Consider the following 25,460-nt stretch of genomic DNA (forward strand, 5'->3'; position numbering starts at 1 on the left):
TTCTGGTAAAAGTAACAGAATCGAATAAAATCAAATTACATGTAGTTGGAGGCATGAATTCTCTAGTAAATTAATTAATGAAAAATCGAAGGGTTGGGTTGGGTGAATATTTGATTTGGGAAATGGGTCATGGTGTGCTGCAACCACTGTCAAATTTAAGCGAAAGAGTAAGCTAGAATCTTTGTGGCATAGGCTAGTACAAAACCTTTCTGTCTTTACATCATTCCTTCTTCAAAATTAAGCATCTCCATTGACACCTCAATGTAATGTACGCCTGTACTCTGTACCTTTGCTTAGCTGTTTCTTTTTAACTAAACGACATTTCTTGCCCAATCCCTATTTACGTGAATACAATTGAGTACAGGTATGTAAGACAAAACTTTCCAAGTTTAATAAATGTAAATTTTTTTGGTTAACTAAGTTATTAGAGTCAGTTTACCGTACCTCGACTAATCCTTAAGAGAAGTTATCTCACAGTAATCCGTTGTTATGACCTCTTAGGTAAATTATGGACAAAGATACTTATTATCTTTGCACCCAACAGGGAAATTAAACCAGAATGTAAATTGAAGTTATGCACAACCCTCTTGGTTTGCTCTTATTGCTCAATACCCAATAAATGTATTTTACAAATGGGTTAAAAAAAAAAAAAAAAAAGAGGTTTGAGGTTTGATCATTAATGTTAGAGCATATAATTCTTCTCTAATTTCATTTATGCTAAATACATGTAGTATATATTGAAACTTATTGGGGTTGTATGGTTGTGACTAGTGAGATTTAAGAAGTTAATTATGAATAATATTAAATTCCATATTATTATTATTTTTCTATTTATTAATATATGTACGGTAAGTAATAAATGTGATATATTATTTAAAGAAATAAATTTTGCCACTAAATTAATTAACTTGATGATTTTAAATTTTCTTATAGTCACACACGAAAAGTATTAATTAATTATTTAATTTACTTTTGAAAAGGATTACCAAACATGCAATAAATGCCTTTAAAGTGTCTACATGGTAGCATGATTTGTATGTTAAATGTCAATTGAGAAACTAACACAGAAATTGAAGCCACTTAAATAGTTTTGACTCAATCAATATAAATGCTTTCTTCTTCTTCTTCTTATTCTCATTATTATTTTCAAACAGTTCAGTACATGCAATCTATACCATTATTTTTGGGATCTTGTCAATTTATTGTTTGAGGAAAAAAATAATAATTTATAATTCTATTAATCTTAAAATATCAAGATTAATATTTATTTTAATATTGAGTAAATAAAAAAATTAAAAATTAAAAAAAGAAAAAGAAAAAGAAAAAGAAAAAGAAAGACAGGAACACAATATACACCCAAGCACACCAACATATTCACTCCTCTTTTGACAAAATCCTCATTTAGCTTCTCTCTTATTAGTTGTGTTGTGTGCCGCCACTATTATATGCGCCTCCGCCATTCTCCACCACCTCACCACCACCATCGCCACCCCAGCAGCAACAGCAGCCTAGGGTTTCAACTCCTTTCACTTGTTTTTTCTCCTCTTCTTCGAGCTGGATTCTCTCTCTTTTCTCCGTCGTATCTCCATGCGCCGCTGGTTCAGCGGCTTCGTTGATTAGTCTTTTTTTTTTTCCTTTTCACTCTTAACCTCAGCCCCCCTCTCTCTCTCTCTCCCTCTCTCCCACTTGTTTAATTTCACGATCCTAAATCGCATCCAACTCAAAACCTAGGGTTTTATTTATTTATAGTTTTTAAAAGAAGGTCTACTCGTGTGGTATGGTTTTTAAATTAGGGATTGATTTGATTATTTTTTATTGAGAGTTTTGGTGATTTGGATGGCATTAGGAGATTTGATGGCGTCTAGGTTTTCACAATCCGCTGTCGTTTCAAACCACTTTGACGACTGCGGCTCCACGCAAGACGACGTCGATTTGCTTTCTCAGAGGAGAGATTCTGATACTGCAAGTAGTAGTTACGGCAATGGTACAGGCACATCAATTGCAACCACCACCGGGAACGGTGCCACCACCAGTATGGCTTACTTGCCTCAGACTATCGTTTTGTGTGAACTACGACACGATGCCTTTGAAGCTTCTACTCCCACCGGTCCATCTGATAATGGCCTTGTCTCCAAATGGCGGCCAAAGGACCGCGTAAGTCCTTGTTTTGAACTCGAATTTCTTGAATGTTGTTGTAAATTGTATTTACATTAGTTGATTTTGCTTGTCGGGTTTCTCTTTGTTCGTTATTTTGTTAAAAATTCTTAATGATTTGCCATTGTTCGTTTATTAGGATAGAATGAAGTAGCATCTGTAAGCGTTGGAGAAATCAATAGAGCTGGACTTGTTTGAATTGTAGTTGAAAAATTTGGGTTTGAAGTAGGTCTTATCATTATATATCTTGGTTAAGTTTGGCAGTTAACTTGCTGGTTGCTTAGGTGCTGAAGTGCCGTGTTTAACATTTTGGGCGTAGTGTTGGTACTTTACTGTTGCTGATTAAGATCTTTCTATTTTTGCATTTTTTTTGGAGTATATGGGACAAAGAGGGAAGAGAGTATAAAGATAAAATCTGACGTCTGAAAAAGTAATATAAAGAAGAGTTTATGCAAGCAATAAGGTGTTATTAACTCTGTGAATGTTGAGACTGTAATATTTCTGAATCAAGATAAGGATGGGAATGGTATTAAAAGAGCTTTAACCCCTGTGATTTAGTGCTTGAATGACTTTTTGAAATATAGGCCCATACCAATGTTAATTTTTTTAAATACTTATTGACCTAGATCTCGATTTTTTTAGTTCCTTATTCTAATGGTGTTTGTTGTTCTCTTACTTTGCTTTAAAAATTAGTGGACAATAATACTGCAATGGTGATTATTTAAGTTCGCTTGAGTTTATATATATAACAATATTTTAATGAGGATTAGGGTCTGGATTATGTGAATTTCGGTAGTACATATATGCACATCCATTTTCCTCACAAGTGATTCATTAAATTTAATTGGTAGTCATGATTGTATCATTCCAATAGCATTATGTGTTTGCCTGGTAAAAGTAGAGCTTAGGAACTCCTTTTTCTTTCTGATAGTATGACACTTGTCCCTGTAGCTCATCGTATTGTGGAAAATTGATACATGAAATGTGATTAGTTTCTCATGATTCTATCGTTTCAATATCATCATATGTCTGCTGGGTAAAATTGGAGCTTTGGAACTCCTTTTTTTTTCCTGTTAGTTTGACAGTTGCTCCTCTGTGTACTGTGACGACTTATTGATTTTCTTGTCACAAATGTATTTGAAGAATTAGTATAGCACCGTTAAGGGAACTTATTCTTGAGTGAAATATGTTTTTATCTGGTTACTTCATAAGGAGAGAATTTGTTGAAAGTGGGTGCACTTCTTTTTCTACTGTTGTTACAGTGCCAATAGAAAATTTTTCCTTTGCAGAAAATCATGATTTTTTTTTTAATTGGTTTTCATTAAGGACTTCTTCCCTTTTTTCTTTTTGGCAAACAATATAATGATTCACTACAAACATGCACACATCCATACTTTTATGTATACTATTAAAAGTGATGAGATGTCTGAAGTGTCTTGTGGTATTTCACTTGAAGTTTTTACTTGTTAGATAAAACAATCACTTTGAGTTGTTTTCTGAAATTCTCATGTTGTATATGGTACCAATGAATGTTATAATGGATGACATTTTGATATGGTTTTCAATTTCTTTTTTTTTTTTTTTTTTTTTTGGTTTTAATCTTGTGCAGATGAAGACAGGATGCGTAGCCCTAGTTTTATGTTTAAACATAAGTGTTGATCCACCGGATGTAATAAAGATATCTCCTTGTGCAAGAATGGAATGCTGGATAGGTGCATTTACAAACTGCTAATTCTTCTTAATTTCTTTAAATATTTTCCTGTGGATTAAATATGTGTATGTATATATATATATATGTATGTATATAGATACATATATTGTTTGCTTGTCTAACATACATAGATTTTAAGTACTTCCTAATCCATCTTCAATTTGCTGATGTTAATACTAATTAATCTGTCTTGCTTTTTATTTGCCTCCTTTTCTTGGTTTCTCTCTTTGTATGTGTGTGCAAGCGTGCAAGTGCAAATACACATTTCTTTATTTTATCTTATTTTTTATGTTTTATTTTTTTAATGTTATTGTATAATGGAACTCTTGACAGAATATTTCAATTTCAGTTATGTCTATTTTATTAACATTTTAGCATCGTACCTTCTGTATAAATTGTTTACTGATTCACTTGTTGGAAGACTGCTGCAAATTACTTGCATATGCTTAAACTGTTTTTCATTTGCTCAATATATTTTTTAGTTTCTTGAAATCATTCATTATTTGTTCTATAAGGTTAAGGTAACTAGTTATTGGATATTGCAATGTTAACACTATGCTGACTTTGAGAAAGTTACACTACTTTTACTGTTGCAACCAATTTGTAGTCAAATTCTTGCCCTTTTTGCCAGCCCGACGGCAACAAAATGAAGCTTAACAGAAAGTTGTTTTTTTCCTTCTTATGTTCAACTTCTTGTAGTTTAGAAATTACTTCTGTTCTCATTGGTAGCTCATCCCCCTATTGGCAGATCCGTTTTCTATGGCACCCCAAAAAGCACTTGAAACTATTGGAAAGAACTTGAGCTTACAGTATGAGAGGTGGCAACCCAAGGTGCTTTTACTTCTGACTATGCTTTATATTGCCATATTGAGTTTCTTAATAATATATATAACCATATTGAGTTCAGTTTCAATTTACCTTTTGAGATGTGAACAGGCTCGGTATAAAGTTCAGCTTGATCCTACGGTTGAGGAAGTAAAGAAACTTTGCAATACATGTCGTAGATATGCTAAATCTGAGAGGGTTTTGTTTCATTACAATGGGCACGGCGTGCCAAAACCAACTGCCAATGGTGAAATTTGGCTTTTCAATAAGGTTTTCCTTTTCATTGCTTTGGACCTTTCCTATGTTCATCTTTCCCCACATTTTTTGGCTTATTCTTTGCCTTCATTAATTGGTATATTTTGTCAGCAGAGTTATACACAGTATATCCCTTTGCGAATCAGTGATCTTGATTCCTGGTTGAAGACTCCATCCATATATGTTTTTGACTGCTCTGCTGCTGGGATGATTGTCAATGCATTTATAGCGGTATTGAATTCAGTAGTGTTTTTCTTTTCATTTGATTAGCATGATAATTTTTGCTGCCATGATTTAGGATTGATCTCTTTCTAAACTTTTTATTTAATTGGTGGATTGGATTTTCATAAAAGCTTCATGACTGGGGTGCATTGAACTACTCTGGATCTACAAGGGATTGCATTCTGCTTGCTGCCTGTGAAGCACATGAGACTCTTCCTCAGAGTGATGAGTTTCCTGCTGATGTGTTTACTTCTTGCCTCACCACACCGATCCCAATGGCATTAAGATGGTGAAACTTTTCTCTTTATCTGTTCCTTTTGTTTATTTTTCCAAGTTCTCTTTTTAGATAAAATGCTAAAATGCATTCTTAATTCTGTAAGTGTTTGGAATGAGAATCAACCATGACCATAAAAATGTTTTGTTGATAAAAATAATTTCCTTTTCTTTATGATTTTTTTTTTATTTGTTCCCTTTTTTCTCCTCTTCTCTGTAACAAGTAAACTGTCGTACTTGGGTTTATCATTGTTGTATAGTAACTTTTGTTTCTGTGAAGGCTTTTGTCATTCTGATATTTGTATCCTGTTATGTAGGTTCTGCAAACGTTCATTATTGCATGAGTCACTTGATTATTCTCTCATAGACAAAATTCCTGGCCGCCAGACTGATCGGAAAACACTTCTGGGGGAATTGAATTGGATTTTCACAGCAGTGACTGATACTATTGCCTGGAATGTTCTACCTCATGGTAGTTTATTAGATATTGATCTTTCATGGTGCACCTTTTGATTAACTGTTTATATACAATTCTTTTTGGTGATCTATGTAGCCAACGTTTAGCTTTTTACTGCAGATCTTTTTCAGAGATTGTTCAGACAAGATTTGTTAGTTGCCAGTCTGTTCAGAAATTTTTTACTTGCCGAGAGAATCATGCGTTCAGCAAATTGTTCTCCGATATCTCATCCCATGTTGCCACCAACCCATCAGCATCATATGTGGTACTACAATGGTCTTATTGCTAAATTAGGATTTTTTTCTATTTACAAACTCTTGTAATTGCGTTACTTTTGTGCACTGCAGGGATGCGTGGGACATGGCTGCTGAAATTTGCCTCTCTCAGCTTCCATCATTGGTTGAGGATCCTAATGCTGAATATCAGGTCTGTGTTTTTCCTTGAAATGGTGGTATGCTAATCCAAATTTCGTTCTTTGTCAAAATGATTAAGAAAAATAATGTTTCTTTTTCATCTCCTTTTTATGGTTAAAGTCTCTGAGTTAGATGGGATTGTTTTTTGTTTCAGTCAAGTCCTTTTTTCAGTGAACAGCTGACGGCTTTTGAGGTTTGGCTTGACCATGGATCTGAAAATAAAAAACCTCCAGAGCAGTTGCCTATTGTTCTTCAGGTATGACATTTCTTGGTCCGTGGTTTTGGGGCCATCACTTGGTCATCTCTTTTTAGAATGTGATAATCTAAGGATTTCTTGAATATAGGTTTACGTATTTTTTGGACTCATGTGTAGTCTTGTTTCTTTAGATTATAATGTCTATTTCCCTGTTTTACTAATAACTGGCCTAGTTTATGTTACATTAGTGGCTCACTGTTTTTCTTAGTTCTCATCATTGCTGTGTAGTATGGAATTTAAAAGAAAGATGTTATTATTAATGTATGTTGACTTTTTCATTAATGTATGTGATGTTGAAGCGATCATTGATATTTTGGTAATTTGTAATTGTGTTGATGAAGGTGCTTCCTGCTAACTATGTGCCCATAGCTGATTCTGGGAATAAACTGATAACCGTTTCTGTTTTTTTGTTTTCATGCCTGATGCTTTGCATAATCGTGGAATTTTGATTTCTTGGTGATTTTATATGTGTATGAGATATATTTTTTCCAATTCTTTGCATGGTAGGTTGGGACTGAGGTTGTTTTACAAAAACAGTTATCCTTTTTCTGTACTGGTTTTCTTATTGAATATACTTTTTTGGCATAAAACTACAATGACCAATCTATCGGCTATCCATGTTTCAGGTTTTACTTAGTCAATGCCATAGATTTCGGGCGCTCGTTCTTCTTGGAAGATTCCTTGACATGGGACCTTGGGCTGTTGACCTGGTTGGGTGTTTGTCACTTTTCTTTAAAATTATGTTTTCTTTGTTACTTTGTAAATGACCATAATTCAGTTCTCGGCTTTGGATTGTGTAGGCTTTGTCTGTTGGGATATTTCCGTATGTTCTGAAGTTGCTGCAAACAACAACACCTGAACTACGCCAAATTCTTGTATTCATATGGACAAAAATTCTTGCTCTGGATAAGGTATATTTAGGGGTTTTATACAAATTTTTGCTATGTGTGGTGTGAATGTTTGACAAAGATGTGTGCACATGCAGATATAGTGCATCCATAGTGTGGGAAGATACATCTACTGTTGGTGTTATAGTGCCTGTATGGTGTTTTCCCGTCACTGCAAGTAAAAATATTGTGATATAAGCATGTTTCCTACATGAATTAGGCTACATAATTTTTTCTACAATTTATTAATGATGAAGAGTGTAGGGGTATCAGCAAGCTGAGCCATGCAAGTGTTTGGTTAATTGAACTTGGCTCGGCATTCCCTTAGCCCATGTGTTTTCAAATGGCTGGTGGAATCGTATAGGGCCTTGTGTAATATGGGCTGATATTTCAAATTGAGTGTTGGTGACAAATTGTTGGTTTTGGCATCAAATGAAGGTGGTGATAGAAAATATTGAAGATAAAAGGCATCATTAACTCTTGTTAGAAAAGAGACATCTGTTTTGTATTATTGAGAGTTCACTATTAGAAGCTTTAACTTTCTACCGATTTTGAGAGATCAATAAACTGAGATTTATAAAACCTCTGTGTTTTGTTGAGAGTTCACTATTAGAATCATAAATAATCAAGCTTATCTTTATTAGCAGTGGATTCTATTTGGTTTACCTAATGTGTCATGTGATTGTTTGTTGATGCGTCAAGAACTAAGGCAGCTTTGCAAGCAGCCCACTTTACATGTTGGACTGGATGTAAAATGGCTTTAGCCAGCTCACTGTCTTTTAAAATCTCCCGTCTTTCTTGCTCCTGTTGCTGTCTGAATTTAAAACTGAACATGAATGGCAGAGAAGAAAAGAGAGTGAGATTTAACATAATAGAATTTCATGATTTTGTACCAGTAAGAAATGCCATGTAGTCTATTTTCCTTAGCCTCGTTTTGGCTTTCGCTCTGTTGTTTTGCTATCTTTCTTCAATGGCTACCATATATGTACTTTCTGATGGTAGTAATAATGAAATTCCTCTTTTTTTGGGATGACAGTCATGTCAGGTTGATCTTGTGAAGGATGGAGGTCATGCATATTTTATTAGGTTTCTTGATAGCATGGAAGCATATCCAGAACAGCGTGCCATGGCTGCATTTGTGTTGGCTGTCATTGTGGATGGGCATAGGCGGGGACAGGAAGCCTGTATGGGAGCTAATTTGATCCATGTGTGCCTGAAGCATCTTCAAGCTTCAACGCCAAATGATGCACAAACTGAACCCTTATTTCTTCAGTGGCTTTGTCTATGTCTGGGGAAGTTGTGGGAAGATTTTGCAGAGGCACAAACTATTGGTCTGCGGTTGGATGCCCCACGGATATATGCTCCTCTACTCTCTGAACCGCAACCAGAGGTTACCTTCTTTCTTTGTAGTACAGTTATCCTTAACTAGTTTATCATCTTTAGTTTGCATCTTAATTTCATATCTGAATTGTTGAAACCATTATATTTCAGGTTAGGGCCTCTGCTGTTTTCTCCTTAGGTACCCTGCTTGATATTGGGTTTGACTCGTGTAGAGATGGTGTTGAAGGAGATGAAGAATTTGATGATGATGAAAAAATTAGAGCTGAAATTAGTATTGTTAAAAGCCTTTTAAGCGTTGTTTCAGATGGAAGCCCACTTGTCAGAGCAGAGGTCGCTGTAGGTAAGTGATGTTCATAAAAAATATTCTTGTGGTTGGACTTTTAATTGATTCCAAGTTTTCTCTGTGTGCTGGGGGATTATGTAAACATAACTGAGTTGGTTTGTTCATGTCTCGACAGCTCTAGCACGCTTTGCCTTTGGCCACAAGCAGCATCTCAAGTCAATTGCTGCCGCATGTTGGAAACCTCAGTCTAGTTCTCCACTGAGTTCCTTACCTTCATTGGCTAATATAAAAGCTACAGGAAGTGGAAATATTGTTTCATCTCAAATTGGTCCATTGTCAAGAGTTGGCAATGATAACTCATCACTGGTCAGAGATGGAAGGGTCTCAACGAGCAGTCCTCTTGCTAATACTGGAATTATGCATGGATCCCCATTGTCTGATGATTCATCTCAACACTCTGATTCTGGAATCTTAAATGATGGCATCAGTAATGGGGTTGTTAATCATATAAGACCAAAACCACTAGACAATGAAATGTATTCACGGTGTGTATTGGCTATGTGTACTTTAGCTAAAGATCCTTCTCCACGCATAGCAAGCCTTGGGCGTCGAGTACTGTCCATTATAGGGATTGAGCAGGTGGTGGCAAAACCTGTTATGTCTGCAGTTAACAGTTTTCGTCCTGGTGAACCCACATCAGCATCTCCAACACCTCTTGCTGGACTTGCTCGTTCATCTTCTTGGTTTGATATGAATGCAGGTAAATTCTTCATCACCATTGTATTATTACTAGGGGTTATCTTTTGTTAACTCCAAAAGATGACTATAATAATTACTTTTTATTGTACTCAGTCCTTCCTGTTTATGTTTTGTTTCTACTTGGTGTCTGCTATCCTTGATGTCCTGTTTGGTTGTTTGTAGTTTCAAGATTATGAACTTATTTACTAATGTTGACAGGTCATTCTTTAAAGTTTAGAACTCCTCCTGTAAGCCCACCTCGGCAAAGTTACTTTGGGATGCGAAGAGTTTGCTCTTTAGAGTTCCGGCCTCACCTTATAAATTCTCCCGACTCAGGATTAGCTGATCCTCTTATAGGCCAGGGGGAATCTTCTGGGGTTTCAGAACGCAGTTTACTGCCTCATTCAACTATCTACAACTGGAGCTGTGGCCACTTCTCCAAGCCACTTCTTACAGCGGCAGATGATACTGAAGAAATGATTGTTAGAAGAGAAGAGAGGGAAAAATTTGCACTAGAACACATTGCAAAATGCCAGCGCTCTTGTAGGTCTTCTGAATTTTTTGTTTTATTTTTTAATTCAATATATGATGGTTTGCATGTGAAGAGCTAATTAACTTTTATTGTATTGACTAGCTGTTAGCAGGCTTAGCAATCCAATTGCTTGCTGGGATACGAGATTCGAAAATGGTGCCAAAACAGTCTTGTTGCAACCTTTTTCACCCATTGTGGTTGCTGCTGATGAGAATGAAACGATTAGGTGTGCTTGCTTCCTTCTATTTATTTTGTAATTAAGTTCTATGATGAACTTTTCCATTTTATGGTGAGGATAGTAAAATCTTGGGCTTCTTTACTGTTGGTAATTTCAGAATTTTGAGGAAATTTCCCTTATCTTTGTTCCTCATAGTTGGAACGTGGTTGTCTAATGATTTGAATTGAGTTTTTGTTACAGTCTGGGGACAATAATTGATTGGGGATTTAATATATTTATTTTATTTTATTTTGTTATTATTATTTTATTTTGTGAATATTATGATGTGTATGTGTGGCAATGAATATATATGTTGGATGCATCTATAAGACCACCATAGAATTGATTGATTTTACCACTTTGTTTTTGCCCTGAATGTTACTTAAAGGTTCATGATTTACATAAATTTGATTGCTGTTGCTTTATTAGATGTAATTATATGGATACTGATTTTCATGTAATTGCTCCATTAAAGCTTTTCTTGTGTACTAATTGTTTGGTGATTCTTTATTCTCAGGGTATGGAATTATGAGGGAGCTACCCTCCTCAATGGTTTTGATAATCATAGCTTTCCTGACAAAGGAATTTCTAAGCTCTGCCTTGTGAATGAACTTGATGATAGCCTGCTTCTTGTTGCTTCAAGTAATATTCTTTCCAGCCTTGTTGGATTAGTTGCCTTATGGCTTTCATAGTTTTTTTTATTGCATTGTTGTGTTTCACTATTATTCTAACTTTTACGCCTTTTTGACGTAGGCAATGGAAATATTCGGATTTGGAAAGACTATACTGTTAAGGATAGCCAGAAGCTGGTTACTGCGTTCTCTGCAATCCAAGGTCACAAACCTGGTGTGCGATATTTAAATGCTGTTGTTGACTGGCAACAGCAGTCTGGATATCTGGTACAGGTTCATTACACGTTGTAATATGTGAGGACTGTTTTAATGCTCATAACATTGAAACCATTTCATTTCTCTGATGTTAAATTGCTAGTATGCTTCTGGAGAGAGATCGTCCATTATGCTTTGGGACCTGGACAAAGAGCAGCTTGTCAATTCCATTCCTTTTTCACCAGATTGGAGCATCTCAGCTTTGGTGAGTTGTCATATTCCCACCCATGCCCTAGTTGTACAGTTAGAATAGCTGGACTCACTTATCCAGTCAATGAGGTTAAAGAATTTTTGCTTCTATGATAGTTCAGTAAATGGCTGAAGAGAACTAAGCAAGAACTTAATGGTCATTAGAAATTCTGGAAATATATTAAATTAAAAAAAGAAAAAACTGCTGCAACATTAAAAAACATCGAAATTTTTTCAGCTCTAGTATCTTTGTGATGCTTTCCTTCAGAAGAGTACTGGGTTTCACTGATTTTATCTTTGGTTGCAAAGATGATATGGTTTGTGAGATGAAACGTAATGTGTTCCTCAACAATTTTTGTCAGCTCTTAGTTGTTTTGGGTCCATTATCTGTTATTTTTTGCTGACATTTTTTTTTTTTTCTTTTGTAAATTTTTTACCCTTCAATTTTGCAGTCTGCTTCTCAAGTTCATGGGGGTCAAGTAGCGGCTGGTTTTTTGGATGGTGCTGTCCGACTCTATGATGTTCGAACGCCTCAAATGTAAGCATTTTGCATGGATTGTATTCTGAACAGGGTATTTAGAAAATGGATGTTTATTTAATTATGGGAAGACATCTTAATGTCTGTTAATATTCTTATTTGTGTGCTGAGACAGGCAGGTTGCTTGAGCAATTTGTACCATTTTGCTTTATTGTCAGAACCATGAAAATTTTATTTTGTAATTATACGTATTATGTTATTTTTCAAATGAAACTAGATTAGTAATAGACATGCTATCTTTGTTTAAGCCCCTTTTCTCTAACCATACAATCCTCTCTTGTTCATATTATCTGTTATTTTGATTGTTGTCTTAACCTTTGATTCTTAGGCTTGTCTGTACATCTCGGCCACATATTCGGCCACATACACAGCAAGTAGAAAGAGTTGTGGGTATCAGCTTTCAGCCTGGGCTTGATCCAGGAAAGGTAAATAGCACATCAAAGTTTTTACATCCCTTGTTCAGATGACTCTTTCTATGCCTTCCACTAATGTTATAACCATAACCATATCCTTGGTTCTTTGGATTTTAATTTCTCCTTTCCTTTTCTTCTTTTCTTTCAGATTGTCAGTGCATCTCAGGCTGGTGACATCGAATTTCTTGACTTCAGAAATAGCAGTGATACTTACCTCACAATCGACGCTCACAGGGGCTCACTGACAGCTTTAGCTGTACATAGACATGCTCCAATTGTTGCCAGTGGCTCAGCAAAACAATTAATCAAAGTTTTCAGTCTGGAGGGTGAACAACTAGGCTCCATTAGGTATCACCATCCTAGCTTCATGGCCCAGAAGATTGGTTCTGTAAGCTGCCTCACCTTCCATCCCTATCAAGTGCTGCTCGCTGCTGGTGCAGCAGATGCTTGTGTCTCTATTCATTCTTGATGACAGCTCAGAGCATATAGTGGATATCGGTTATACAAATCTGAATGGCAGCAAGGTCGTGTAAATGTCAGAATCACTCTTAATGGATTCAAGTCATCAGAAGGGAGATAATCTGCCACCTCAATCACCACTGCCTGTTGATAAATCTAGAGAATATTGGTTGGGCGAGTTCTAGTAAAATTGTATGCTATACATTCATTAGCCTCCGGTGTAGAGTCTAACATGTTCGAGTAACAAATCCGCATTAGGGGGCTTCGGCAAATAATTTGTTATATAGGTAAATGCGTGTAAATAGTTTTTTTTTTTTTTTGTCTACCATTTTGGGTGTGTCCATTGTTCCCTCCATCCCTTTGTCCAATTTGTAAAAACAGCACATTTCATTAATCATAACGTAAGTGTTGTAGACATGGTTGACCGTCCCCTGAAATGTGGGGCACTCGGCCTTGTCACATATCGTGTTAAATCTCTGATCAATTGGCCTTTTGGTAAAGATAATCTTAGAATACCAGAGTTGGATGCCTCTTTACTGTATTATGATCCAAGACAGAAAAGTTGAATTTCAACTTGGAAGCAACATTAGAGCAAGCCAGAAAGATGTTAATGGGATTAAAAAGTGGGCGTAACTATCAAAAGCAATCAACGGCAGAGAAGGGTGGTGAATTCGTGGACCAAAATGGCCATCACAATAAAAACTTGACTGAAAAAAGGGTAGAAATTGTGACCGTTAATCAATGCCAACAAAAACTATGACTGCTGATCTAAAGATCTTCAAATACATTCCGAAAAAAAAAAAAAAAAAATCACATCCATCGTATTCACATGAATATACCCAGCTGTTTATGTAAAAGCTGTACCACTAGCATATCATCACTTCCTTCCACCCACCATACCTTGGCCAGTTCCGTTCAAGCTAGGCGATGTGCTACTTTTCATCTTCAGCCTTCCATCAGCACTGCCAAGAACATTCAAATCTTCAAACAATCTATATGAGGGTATAAAGGGCTTCTGTGCTGCTGTAGTAGGTGCAGGGTTTCCAGAAGCAGACGTGGCCCGAGTGTCTCCAAGTGTAGCTGAACCATTGATCCCTCTTGTGGGGAATGAGTTATTTTGCTGCAAGGCTCTAGCCCCTTGCAAGGGTGTATATGACGCAGCTGTATTGGCTCGAGCAGTTGAGAACACATTATTGGTGGTTGAGAGGTGATTCTGGTTGTTAAAATAACCAGGGGTCGTAGCCCAAGGTGGCGGAGGGTAGCCAGATGCATATTGAGGATATTGAGGCTGTGACTGCATCTGGTATTGGGGTTGTACTTGTGGCTGTGGCTGTGGTTGAGGCCGAGGCTGAGGCTGAGGCTGAGCCCACGGGGCAACATAATTGTTGTAGGGTACCTGTCCTTGATTTCCCGGATAAGTTGGTGAAGCATAAGGATAACCTTGAGTGTTGGGGGAAGCAGGTATGTGCTGTGGGGTTTGGTTAGAGGCTGATGGCGTCTCGGGGGCCTGTGGAGTGGTTGATGTATTTGACAAGGTAATACTCAAAAGATCGATCATGTCCTGCTCTTTTGTAGTCCTCACAGGTGCAGGTGGATCACGCAGAGCCAAAGCATTGCAAGGGGTAGTAGCAGTTGAGTCTGTTGGCATTGATGAAGTTGTGTTGCTATTCTCCACCGGCACAAGTGCTCCAGCAGTTTCTGCAGATGAGCTCTGAGTTGGCACAGGCTGTGATTTGTAATGCCTACGCAGTACCAAAAAGATAAAAGAAAAATGATTATCTCAATTAAAACAACTAGTAAATCTGCAATGTCAACCTGCAGTGCAGAGTTATAAATTGTCAGCCCCTTATTATTATAATTATTTTTTTATTAAATAAACAAATGAAAATAGATAACAAGTAAATCTCCTAAACTAAGAGAGTAAACTTATGTTGAAACTAAGACCTCACTAAAATTTTCGGAAAGCAAGAAACTTGTAACCTTCTGCTAGCCAAGTGACTTTCTAGAAGACCTAATGGGACCAAACTACAAGCCTGAACACTTCACTAACCCCCCCTCTATGCCTGAATATACTTTTGAACACCAACATCTACTGAGCATCATCATACCTACTGATATTCACTTAGACAAGAATGATCTATTAATTCTACTGGGTAATTGCTCCCAGACAGGTCCTACAGGAATGATACTGCATCATACCACGTATACCAGTACTGTGTTATATATAACATCATATACCATTTGTAAGATTTTGGAGGAACAAAGAAAAGAAGAGAAAAGATGAACTGATTAATCTTGAACAACCTTCGTGCTAGCTGTGCAAAATCGTCTTCCTCTTCTTCCTCTTCATCGATTGGGGCCTTTGTCACAGTAGGAACTGGTGCAGGAGGGGTACCATTGGGTACTGGGCTGGAGTCACCAACTTCAGTTGATTTGAGGCTGGAGGAAGATACTTCAGTTGGTTTAGGACTTAAATTTGTTCCTTGAATAGGAAGAGGGGAACCAGATCCTTGAATTGGAAGAGGGGAACCAGATGCTATAGCATCATGTTTTGCAAGCAAGGTCTGCAGACTGTCATTTAATTCAAGACCACAACCAAGAAGTTCTTCATCGCTGTCAAATAGACAAGAAAAAAGTATTAGATAGCTACACATGGCGAAGGTCCTACCACTCATAGTGAGAGACGGAATTAAGGAAATGCCACAACCTCACATGATTACACACACTTCAGTGATTAAATCTAAGGATAATATGAAGAGCACCATGCAGAAAACTATTAAACCCTTGGGTGGAATAATTTGGTGAGAACTAACCTTGTTGTACTAAGCATCTGCATTAGCTTTTTTGAATTGGAACGACACTGATTGACAAGATCAACAATCACCTCATCTTTTACCGCCTACATGTAGTAGCCAGAAAACAGTTAAAAAAGATTTTACTCTGTAGTAGAATTTTGGAAATCCTCATTTTGCATACCTCACGGTCACCCGGGTTCACAGCTTGCAGCATGTCACCTAACAGTTCCATAACATCCCGCATTGAATCCAAGCTTGACAAACTAAATGGTTAAATAAAATATCAGCTACAAAGATATTTTAAGAACACACACTAAAAAAAAAAAAAAAAAAAAAAAAAAAAAAAAAAAAAAAAAAAAAAAAAAAAAAAAAAAAAAAACGCAGAACAGTACTTCGAGACGATTGCAAAGTACGGCAAACAAGGACAGGAGGGATCACAATAGGGTGAGTAAGCCAAAAAAATCCTGACCTTAAACTTTCCACTTCTGATGCCATGGTTTCATCAAGCCTTCTGGATGAACTGCTTGGCATTCCATAACCAGCTTGGGCAGGTCCAAGGGCGGGATGGGTAACAGGCGGGGTAAATATTGGAGCAGCATCTGGGGAACGCTGGGGAAATTGTACTCCAGAACGCTGCCATCATACAGGTCACAATTAATAAATTCCAGTTATAAGAATTCAATTGCTTCCTAATCATATAGTGATAGATGGAATGTCAGTATCCAGAATAAAGCAATCGTATCCTTCAGTGAAAGACAAAATTAGAGGTCAAAGTATCAAAGGTAATTGATACAACTGCATCATCTTTATCAACAAAGTATTTATCATTGTTGACAAAACCTTGAGAAGGAGCTGATCGAACCTAAAAATCCTCTCATCCCTAGGAAGTGAAAATCACAAGAGATTGAAATTGAATATAATAAGCTATATGCTTACCCTTAATTCCTCATATGCCCAGTAGTACTGAGGATGTTTTCCTCCGCTTCCACCAAATGCTTCCTGCCAAGAGTCTAACAAAACCAAGATTTTATCTCTCACTTGCATATCCGCCTGCAAAACACATCCAGATATGTGATTTAAAAACCCTAAACAGACATAGCTGCTACCATAAGAGACAGAAAGTTCCATGCAATAGATGATGGTAATAAACATAAGAACAGAGGGGGCTGGCACCAATGTGTCTCCCCAAAATCCAATTAAATTCCAAACACAAAACCCCCAAAAACACTACTGGAAATTTATCAAGTCATTTCCGCTAATTCAATGATTTCTTGAGGAACTTAAAACAACTCTTACAATCCTTCTAAAAGCAATCTCTATTCACTTCGTTCAAGTGGACAAAACTTAAAATAACCACCCCTACAAGGCCATGATGCAAGTTCTTACTTTCTGATTCTAAGGAACACCGAGGCTTATCACAGGTAAATAGAATAGTTGCTTCTCTTAAGGGCAGGGATTAATATCAGATTGCCTTCACATGGAGCAGTCAAAAAGGAAACAAGAGCACAAAGAATCCCATGAGCCTGATTTCTACACAACTTATCAACATCTTTTCCACAGTACTGAAAGATAGAGCTCAGCAATATCAAGTCCAAGCTCTTCATGATTGATAAGCAAATAAACAACAAAACTACAAGAAGAAAGGAGAGCAAACATGAAATAAAAAGCTGCAACCATGTAAATTATAGCTGCCATGCATTTCATGCTACAGTACAAGTGAATTAAAGAGTCACCTTCTTCCTCACAATTTTGACCATCTCCCCCAATACATTTCTCTCCGCAATTTGAAAATGAACAAAATCACCACAATTCTTCACCATCGTTTCTAACAGCTAGAAAATAGATGCAGCACACAGTTGATCAGTACTAATCCCAACTCCCGAACAGATGAGTTGAAACCCAAAACTAAAAAAAATAAAAATAAAAAAAATAAAAGCCCATAAAAAAGAGAAGAAAACAAAGGCTAAGCCAGTAAAGCTTAAAGGTTCCAAGTCAACAAATATGGAACAGTTGCTACAAAAATACCGTCAAAGCTAGAAGTTGCACTTTCCCGTTCTTGTGCTGTAACCTTTTCTTCACTGCTTTTACAACATCTTTTGCCTGCCTGAACAATTCAACAAATACTCATCAACAAACACACACACACACACAACACACACACACCACAAAAAAAAAAAAAAAAAAAACAGTTTGTATTGAAAGAAAAAACAGACATAAGCTAAAGGAATTATCTCCTTTTCCCGAACGCAAGGATACTTTACAGTGAAGCTTCATGTTTAAATAAAATAAAATCTACATAAACCGAAAAAAATTGTTCCTTCGATTATAATTACATGTTTCATCATGTAAATCCTCCAATTAAGCATAATTAAGAAAATCAAGAAAATTAAATAAACAACATAAGTCAACAAACAAAGTCATCAATAAGCTTTTAACATCAGTCTTCATCATCATAAAACAGTAAAAATTACAAAAACAAACAGCTGATAGAATCAAAATAAACAGCAGTACCATAATATCAACCGAAACAATATGTTTTCATTTTCAAATTTAATTAACAAAACCCTAGTTATAAAAAATTAAAATAAAATCAAAACCGTATGAATTATTTACCACTGATGAGAATTGATTGAATCACAGATATCGATGTTCATAGTCCAATCAGGACTTATTAAAAGCTCGCTCGTCGCCTTCTCCACAGCAACTGTAGCTGAAGACGAAGACGAAGATAAAGACGAAATCATTTTCTCTCTCTCTCTTCTCTTCTCCTCTCGTCAAAATTTCAGACATAATACAACACGAAAAGAAATTTTCCTCGTCTTTGTTTGGTTACTAAGAAAATCTCATCCAAAATACTCTCTCAATTTCCCGGAAAATACACCGTCATGATTGCTTGTTTCATCTTAGAATTCTCTATTATTTTTTCTCTCTCTCTCTCAAATTCTTTCTCCAATGTGTAGTTATTATTTATTTATTTAACTTGTAACTGATTCTCTCATTTATTTCTTTTGCGGAGACTTCGTTTTTTCGTACCTTTCTTTTTCCGTCATAATAATCCCAGTTTTAGCGTGCCCTTTTCAAAGCTTCAACCTCCACGCGCTCACTCAACACGTGATATCACGCACTAATGAATAATGATCACAGGTTGGGATAAGTTAGAAGTATCCACGTGGAGCGAGTATGTTAAATGTGTACTTGGAGGCAATTCATGTCTTTTGCTGCTTTTTAGTTTTGGTAATTAATAAATGAAAATTGAAATTTTAGTAAAAAGAAAATAATAATAATAAAAGGTGATAAAAAGTCGTAGTGGAATATGGAATTGAGTGGACAAAAAGATAATTAAAAGTCACAATCGGGGCCGGCATGGTCTGTTTTATTTGAGTGAGTTGCAGTTTTGTCATATGGGCCAAGCCTTTTACTAAGAAATTTATAGATATTGTCAACTTTTTTATTAAAATAAAATAAATAATAAAAACTTTATTATAGTAGAAGTACCGGTCTATACAAAACTGCTTCTCCTATTATTTTGACATTATTTGATAAGATTCCTTGTCTTGGTTCAACACAAAAACTTTAGATTTAATTATTTATTTTCAAAAAAATATATGAAGGTGGGACGAGTATATATTCGGGACAACATTTTATTGGACCAATTTATTAATAATAATATACATGTTTAACTTTATCTTTTATTAAGGTACTTAACTTTATACCTCAATATCATACATATTCCTTAAAAAATTTTATAGAGATATTTACAATATTTAAGTAATATGTTAATTAAATAGTTATGCTACATTCATTGGCGTAGCGAATATTTTTAATTGATGAGATCAAAAGATCTAAATTGATAAATGTACTATAAAATATAATAAAAAATAAACATCATCTTACCTTATAACATGGAGAAATTATGAGAGAAGTCAAAAGACGACAAAAAAATGAAAAAAATATATGGGTATTTTTGAATCCTAAAATCAATAAAATATGAGTAATTTTTAACAAAATTGTTAATTACTATAAAATATATACCTATTCTTCGTAATTTTAGAATTTTAATGGGGTCAAATAATATAAAAAAAATATATGGGTATTTTTGAATCCTAAGATGAATAAAATATGAGCAATTTTTAATAAAATTGTTAATTACTATATAATATATAACTATTTTTCGTAATTTTAGAATTTCAATGGGCTCAACTAATATCAATTTGTAAATTGATGGTATAAAAGAAATTCAAAGTGTAATTAGTTACTTATGGATGTTAATCTGATATTGATTGAGATTAGAAGGGAAGACACGTAGAGATACATTAATTGGAGTCAGCTTATCCAGTGTTATTAAATATTTGATTATGGTGATAATTAAAGGGCAGGAAAGATAACATGTGGTTTCTTAAAAATATTCCACCATTCAATACTGGACAACGATGGCTAGTAGTTGGAGCCGTAGAGCTTTGACTACTGACTAGAGCAATGTGACACTAATTAAAAAATTTAAATCTTAATTACTTAACTTAATCCACTTGTTTAATTGACATTGAAAACGACAACGTAAAACATTCTATTCATTCAATTGCCAGCTACCTTAATTAATGGACAATAGTAATTCCCATCACGCTTTGATTAGGAAAAAGTTTTCAGAAAAAAGAAGGAAAGAAGTGGATGGTTTAGAGGCATCCAAAGCTCTCTGATAGAGAGCAATGGCCATGCCGCGGCGCCATGGGCATTTTCAATGGCTGATGATGTTTCATGGGACTACAATCATTGTCCATTTACTGCAATTTGCAACAAAGGGCATTCATTTCTAAATCTATTTTTATTTTTTTAATCATGTTATGTAGGGTCCAAGGTGAATTATATTTGAACGTTTTTGTCGAAATAAGATTGAGTAAACGACTTTTTCCAACCCAAGGTTTACCTTAATGACACTTTTCCACCCAAAAAAATTTAAAATATTACATTTTCATCCAAAGTTAATATTCTATTACTATCCAAAGCCAATTTTAACGGCGAATATTCTCTCTGTCACTACCATTTAAACCTTTGTCTCCTCTTTACAAAACCCCTCTCACTCCAGCATCTGATTTTCCGTTGATTGTCAGCTACCTCAAAACTAGGGTTTATTGTTCTTAGATAATTTCCAGTTGATTCTAGTGGCGAATATTCAATCGGTCACTATCATTCGATCCACCGGCCTCCACTCTATAAAACCACTTTTACTGTGACTTTTGGTAACTCGTCGAAGGTCGGTTGAGAAAGTGAAATGTATTTTCGGTATTAACGGAATATAAGCTCTGGGTGGGAAAGTGTCATTAAGGAAAACCTTGGGTGGGAAAAAGTCATTTACTCAAATGATTTTACACGTGCATACAACAAACTAGAACAGAATAAAGCAGCAACATTCTACACCACAAGTATAAAATTTGATACTTATTCCTACAATAAAATTATACTCCATAACCAAGGATGGACAGGAAAATAGTCTACAAAGTAAGATGCATTTGACCAGCCAGGATAATCATCAAAACCACTCAAGTCACAATAATAAAAGCCTGAATTATAACAGTCATACGCGATAACATATATGTTAGGATAAGAGTTGGCGACTATCACACTGTGACCGACGCTAACATTTCGATATAAATGTTAATGTATGTCGTATCTAGACAGATGATAGATGAGTTTTCAAAGGTATTGTCCTCTTTGGGTCTACACGGTTTTGTCCTGAAAAGGGTGATGAGGGTATCCTTGTGTTATATAAACGATCAAGACCCTTGTACCCTCCTCTCTTAGAGGCGTCTTTTCAGAACAAAATTGTGCAGATCTTAAGATCGAAAGCAGAAAATATCTCTAGAACCCATCTACATATGTTTAGATCTGGCATACATCAACAATAAAGATATGATACATAATTTTTCTGTTGGATTATCAATTCTGGATCTCCTGCCTCCATGGCTTTTAATTTTGATTTTGACCGGCGTGATTAATCTCATCAAGAATCACAATTAGCGCAACAATGAATGCGTAATCAATGTTCGGATAAACTGTCACCATAAAGTTGTCCTTCTCCTTCCCAATCAAGACGCTTTCAGCTGTATGCTTCTTATGCATCTGCAGTATTTCCACAGTTACCAAAGACAATATATTACCATGTCAACATTAATACTGTGATTAATTAGTCTAATCAAAAGATTAAGCACCATTTAATAATACCTGAGCAATTATAGTGTCTGAATCACCGGCATAAATGACACAAGATCGATCAAGCCAGCTGCCTTTCACCTTAAAATCGCAAACCTCCTCTTTTGTATTACTTCCCAAAAACACGTCTAATTTAGTCTTGAGTTGCAGTATAGAAGATGTCTTAGCACTGAAAAGCAAATCCTCTGCCTCTGTGCTTTCTCCCTTAAAAACTTGCCATCTATAATGGGCCGTCATTACCTGCTTAAACATATTAATGCATAATTAAAAGGCTAATCCATTTCATTAATTACATGTTTTCATAACTAATGAGAGGGTAATTAAATTACCTTTTGTCTAAGAGTAGCAATGGGATTGCCCGCGCCATCAAGCAAGACTCGGCGCTGGTGAGAATGAAGGTTAAGAGGACGCCTTTAACTTTGAAAAGGATGTTGCTATTTGTGTCTGTGACAACAAAGTTGCCATCGGAACCACAACAGGGTTTTTAGCTGACGCTGCATCACTGCTTGGAACTTGATTGTGCCATGAGATATGCAGAAAGTATGGGACTGTGTACACTTTTGATTTCTTTCTTTGCTCTAATGAGACCTTTGAATATGCAAATTGTAAAAGAAGGTACAAAACAGAGGACTAAGTCATGAAGTAGAAGTCAAGTGAGGAGGATGTGTTAGGATCCACATCAGGATCTCACACCCACGAAGTGTGGTATTTAAGCCTAGGGGCTCTCCTATCAGATCAGTCTTTTGGGTTGGGCTTAAGTTCTAACATTGATGCTTTTCGTTGAGAGTTGGACTACGGAAAGAGTTACCTATTGGCTAGATTAAGGTGTTGTATGCTCTTCTTGAGAGGGGGTGCTAAATCAAATAACTGATAGGTAAGTGAGACCACCCAAAGGGGGAAAGGGCTACCATCGAGTCAATGTCAATAGAGTGAAAGCTGTCGTGGACATCGGCTCTTGAAAGTGGGTGCAATGTTAGGATCTTACATTAGGATCTCACACCCATCAAGTGTGGTATTTAAGCTTATGGGCTCTCCCATCTATCAGGCATGGACATTGGCTCCTGAAGGGGGGTGCAATATTAGGATCTTACATTGGGATCTCACGCCCATCAAGTGTGATACTTAAGCTTATAAGCTCTCCCATCTATCGGACCGATCTCTTGAGTTGGGCTCTCTCCTGGGCTGGAGTTCTAAAAGGATGAATACACCATTGAGTATTTAATGGACTACTGAACTGGATTTTTCTTATTGCTATCGTCAAGTAGTCAACCCCCTTGGTTGGTCGACCGAATCCGCCATTAATAAAAAAATTTAGACTGTTGACTAATGTTGTGCTTGCACTAGTTAAAGAATTAAGACTCCGGTTTGCCTTGGAAAATTACACTTTGTTTTGGCTAATTCAATGAAGTTCAGATTGATGGTTTTCAGATTTATATGAAGTTAATCCTAATTGTCAAAAGTTTTCAAACCCAAAACGTAGGACTCTGTTGTCTTCCTCTCCCAATTGGACTATAGCCTAATAGTTAGGTAAGATAAACCCACATGCAGCTTTTACGTTGCTTTAAAACTCAAATGGAGTCCCCATTTCAACAAAATTTGACATAAAAAAAATATTATCTAGAACAGTATCTATGTAAACCCTCGAACTGGCAGCAACCATCTTATTCATTAAAAGTACAGGGGATTCCAAATGTTACAAAGGCACATAAAGCCAGACAGAGTCTGAGATAAAACATCATATTATTTCTATTTATAGTAGCGATTATTTATGAGCTTCAACTTCTCACACGTCAACATCATCATCAGCGTTAATTGCATCGAGGATAACGATAAGGGCTACTATAAACGCATAATCAATGTTAGGATAAACTGTCACCATGAACTTGTCCTTTCCAACCAAGACGCTTCCCACAGTGTGCTTTTTGTGCATCTGCATTTCCAAAAATTCCCAGCAAAGATTAGTTTAAGTAATTAAACACTCTATATCTTCTTCAATTTGTTAAGGTAACAAAACCAAGCCACATCTTACTTGTGCAACAATGGTGGAAGACTCTCCAGCATAAACAACACAAGCTCGTTCCAGCCAGCTGCCTTTCACCTTAAAATCACAAACGTCCTCTTTAGTGTTACTAGCCAAGTACACATTCAAGGTTGTCTTAAGTTGGATCACTGAAGATCTCCCCACCGTAAAGAGGAGATCTTTGAAATCTGTGCTCTCTCCTCTAAAAACATGCCATTTTTCGTGTAAAGACATGATCTGCATAAGCCCAAAAAAAAAAAACGAATTGTTAAATAATACTTATATAAGATTCTTAGCTTTTCATAAAATTAAAGGGGAAAGAGCTAACTTTTCGTCTTATTGTGACAAGAGGATTTCCAGCACTATCGAGCAAGACCCGATTGTCATGAAGGCTTAAAACTTTGCCTTTCACTTTGAACAACATATTGCCATTGACGTCAGGACGGCAAAATTGCCATCACTAAGGGTCAGAACTTTTCTACAATTGAAAGATCCACAGGATAGGAGCACAAAACTGAGGGCCGATAACCGAAACAGGACTGGAAATGCATTTGGCGCTGGTGGAGCTGGTTGCAAGAGCGAACTCGGCTGTGCCATAGAGATGAAAAGTGGGAATCGCCTGTGCTAGGGAGATACATTAGATAGGATGTTTCTTATACAAAACGTGAAGGGCCGTCATTGGTAAGTGGGATGTGACATGCAGCAGGAATTTACCACACAATGAAGAAAATATCTGGAGGAAGTCTGAAAAGAAGAAATAGTTCTTATAATTTGTCCTGCATCAAATGATACAAAGATAGGTTGATCATTATCAATGTCTTAAAGCACTGAGAGATGGACCTCACCGAGTGCAGTCAGTGACAGGCACGAGTAAAGCAATGCCCACTAAGATGAGATTCGTCTGCTTCCAGAAGCAGAACCTTGTATAGTGGTGAGGTTGAAAAACGTGTAAGTAGTAAGACTTTGGGTTCGCCGGAAGTTGACATCCGATAATCTCCTCAGTGACCAATCTTACCAATCTCTTGAATATTATCCCACAGTTCTAATTGACATTGGACTACTAAGTTATTGAAACCCTTTTAAATTATTTATAATTGTATGATAATTTATTAATCATATTCTTATAATCTAGAACTTGGAATTTGTTAAACTTTCATGATTAAATAATAAATTGACCCAAAATTTTAAATTATTAAACAAGGTTTCATTAATATTTAAAACTAACTCAAAACAAGCAGCATATCTTATTACACGAGAATAATCACTTGATAGAAAATGAAAAATACAATTTGATGGGGATAATAAAATCAACATATCCTTTTCTAATCAATATCTTTGAGCTGACACCCTTAAGGGTCGATATGACATAAAGACTCTTGGGTGTATTACTT

General features: G+C 36.1%; 3 protein-coding genes and 1 pseudogene across 3 annotated transcripts; 1 reads left to right on the forward strand and 3 right to left on the reverse strand.

Moving 5' to 3' along the window:
* The first annotated feature begins 1,836 nt into the window (after positions 1-1,836).
* Positions 1,837-13,534, forward strand: LOC116125960 (regulatory-associated protein of TOR 1-like). The gene is made up of 23 exons (XM_031411673.1): positions 1,837-2,154; positions 3,764-3,866; positions 4,614-4,696; positions 4,802-4,960; positions 5,060-5,176; positions 5,299-5,456; positions 5,758-5,912; positions 6,018-6,162; positions 6,245-6,323; positions 6,465-6,566; positions 7,193-7,276; positions 7,367-7,477; positions 8,490-8,843; positions 8,945-9,134; positions 9,253-9,837; positions 10,035-10,358; positions 10,450-10,573; positions 11,082-11,206; positions 11,318-11,463; positions 11,555-11,656; positions 12,093-12,178; positions 12,507-12,603; positions 12,740-13,534. Exons 1-23 carry the CDS (start codon positions 1,837-1,839, stop codon positions 13,058-13,060), a joined length of 4,068 nt encoding a protein of 1,355 aa, XP_031267533.1. The 3' UTR covers positions 13,061-13,534.
* A 314-nt stretch (positions 13,535-13,848) lies between these two features.
* On the reverse strand, positions 13,849-18,612 carry LOC116126044 (TOM1-like protein 6). The gene is made up of 9 exons (XM_031411738.1): positions 18,459-18,612; positions 17,871-17,949; positions 17,579-17,677; positions 16,782-16,895; positions 16,315-16,478; positions 16,027-16,108; positions 15,864-15,949; positions 15,355-15,663; positions 13,849-14,792 (listed from the first exon to the last, which is right to left on the reverse strand). The coding sequence occupies exons 1-9, from the start codon at positions 18,587-18,589 to the stop codon at positions 13,928-13,930; spliced, it is 1,929 nt and encodes a 642-aa protein (XP_031267598.1). The 5' UTR covers positions 18,590-18,612; the 3' UTR covers positions 13,849-13,927.
* Positions 18,613-21,774: 3,162 nt separating this feature from the next.
* Positions 21,775-22,524, reverse strand: LOC116125969 (protein LURP-one-related 15-like; the record flags this gene model as incomplete). Its single annotated transcript, XM_031411683.1, is given in 4 exon segments — positions 21,775-21,959; positions 22,062-22,289; positions 22,379-22,438; positions 22,441-22,524. Coding segments are annotated over 4 exon segments (525 nt in total), but the record flags the coding sequence as incomplete, so codon positions are not given.
* Positions 22,525-23,667: 1,143 nt separating this feature from the next.
* LOC116125970 lies at positions 23,668-24,703 on the reverse strand (annotated as a pseudogene).
* Between the last annotated feature and the right edge of the window lie 757 nt (positions 24,704-25,460).

This window comes from Pistacia vera, unplaced genomic scaffold (assembly GCF_008641045.1).
Source record: "Pistacia vera cultivar Batoury unplaced genomic scaffold, PisVer_v2 Contig174, whole genome shotgun sequence".
Taxonomy (NCBI): Eukaryota; Viridiplantae; Streptophyta; class Magnoliopsida; order Sapindales; family Anacardiaceae; genus Pistacia; species Pistacia vera.

Coding starts and splice junctions, on each gene's coding strand:
- LOC116125960 (XM_031411673.1), top strand. CDS start 1,837: ATGGCATTAGGAGATTTGATGGCGTCTAGGTTTTCACAATCCGCTGTC. Junction 5,177..5,298: donor TTGTCAATGCATTTATAGCG/GTATTGAATTCA, acceptor TTTTCATAAAAG/CTTCATGACTGGGGTGCATT. Junction 12,179..12,506: donor GATGTTCGAACGCCTCAAAT/GTAAGCATTTTG, acceptor TTTGATTCTTAG/GCTTGTCTGTACATCTCGGC.
- LOC116126044 (XM_031411738.1), bottom strand. CDS start 18,589: ATGATTTCGTCTTTATCTTCGTCTTCGTCTTCAGCTACAGTTGCTGTG. Junction 17,678..17,870: donor TGCAACTTCTAGCTTTGACG/GTATTTTTGTAG, acceptor TCTATTTTCTAG/CTGTTAGAAACGATGGTGAA. Junction 16,109..16,314: donor TCAGAAGTGGAAAGTTTAAG/GTCAGGATTTTT, acceptor TTAACCATTTAG/TTTGTCAAGCTTGGATTCAA.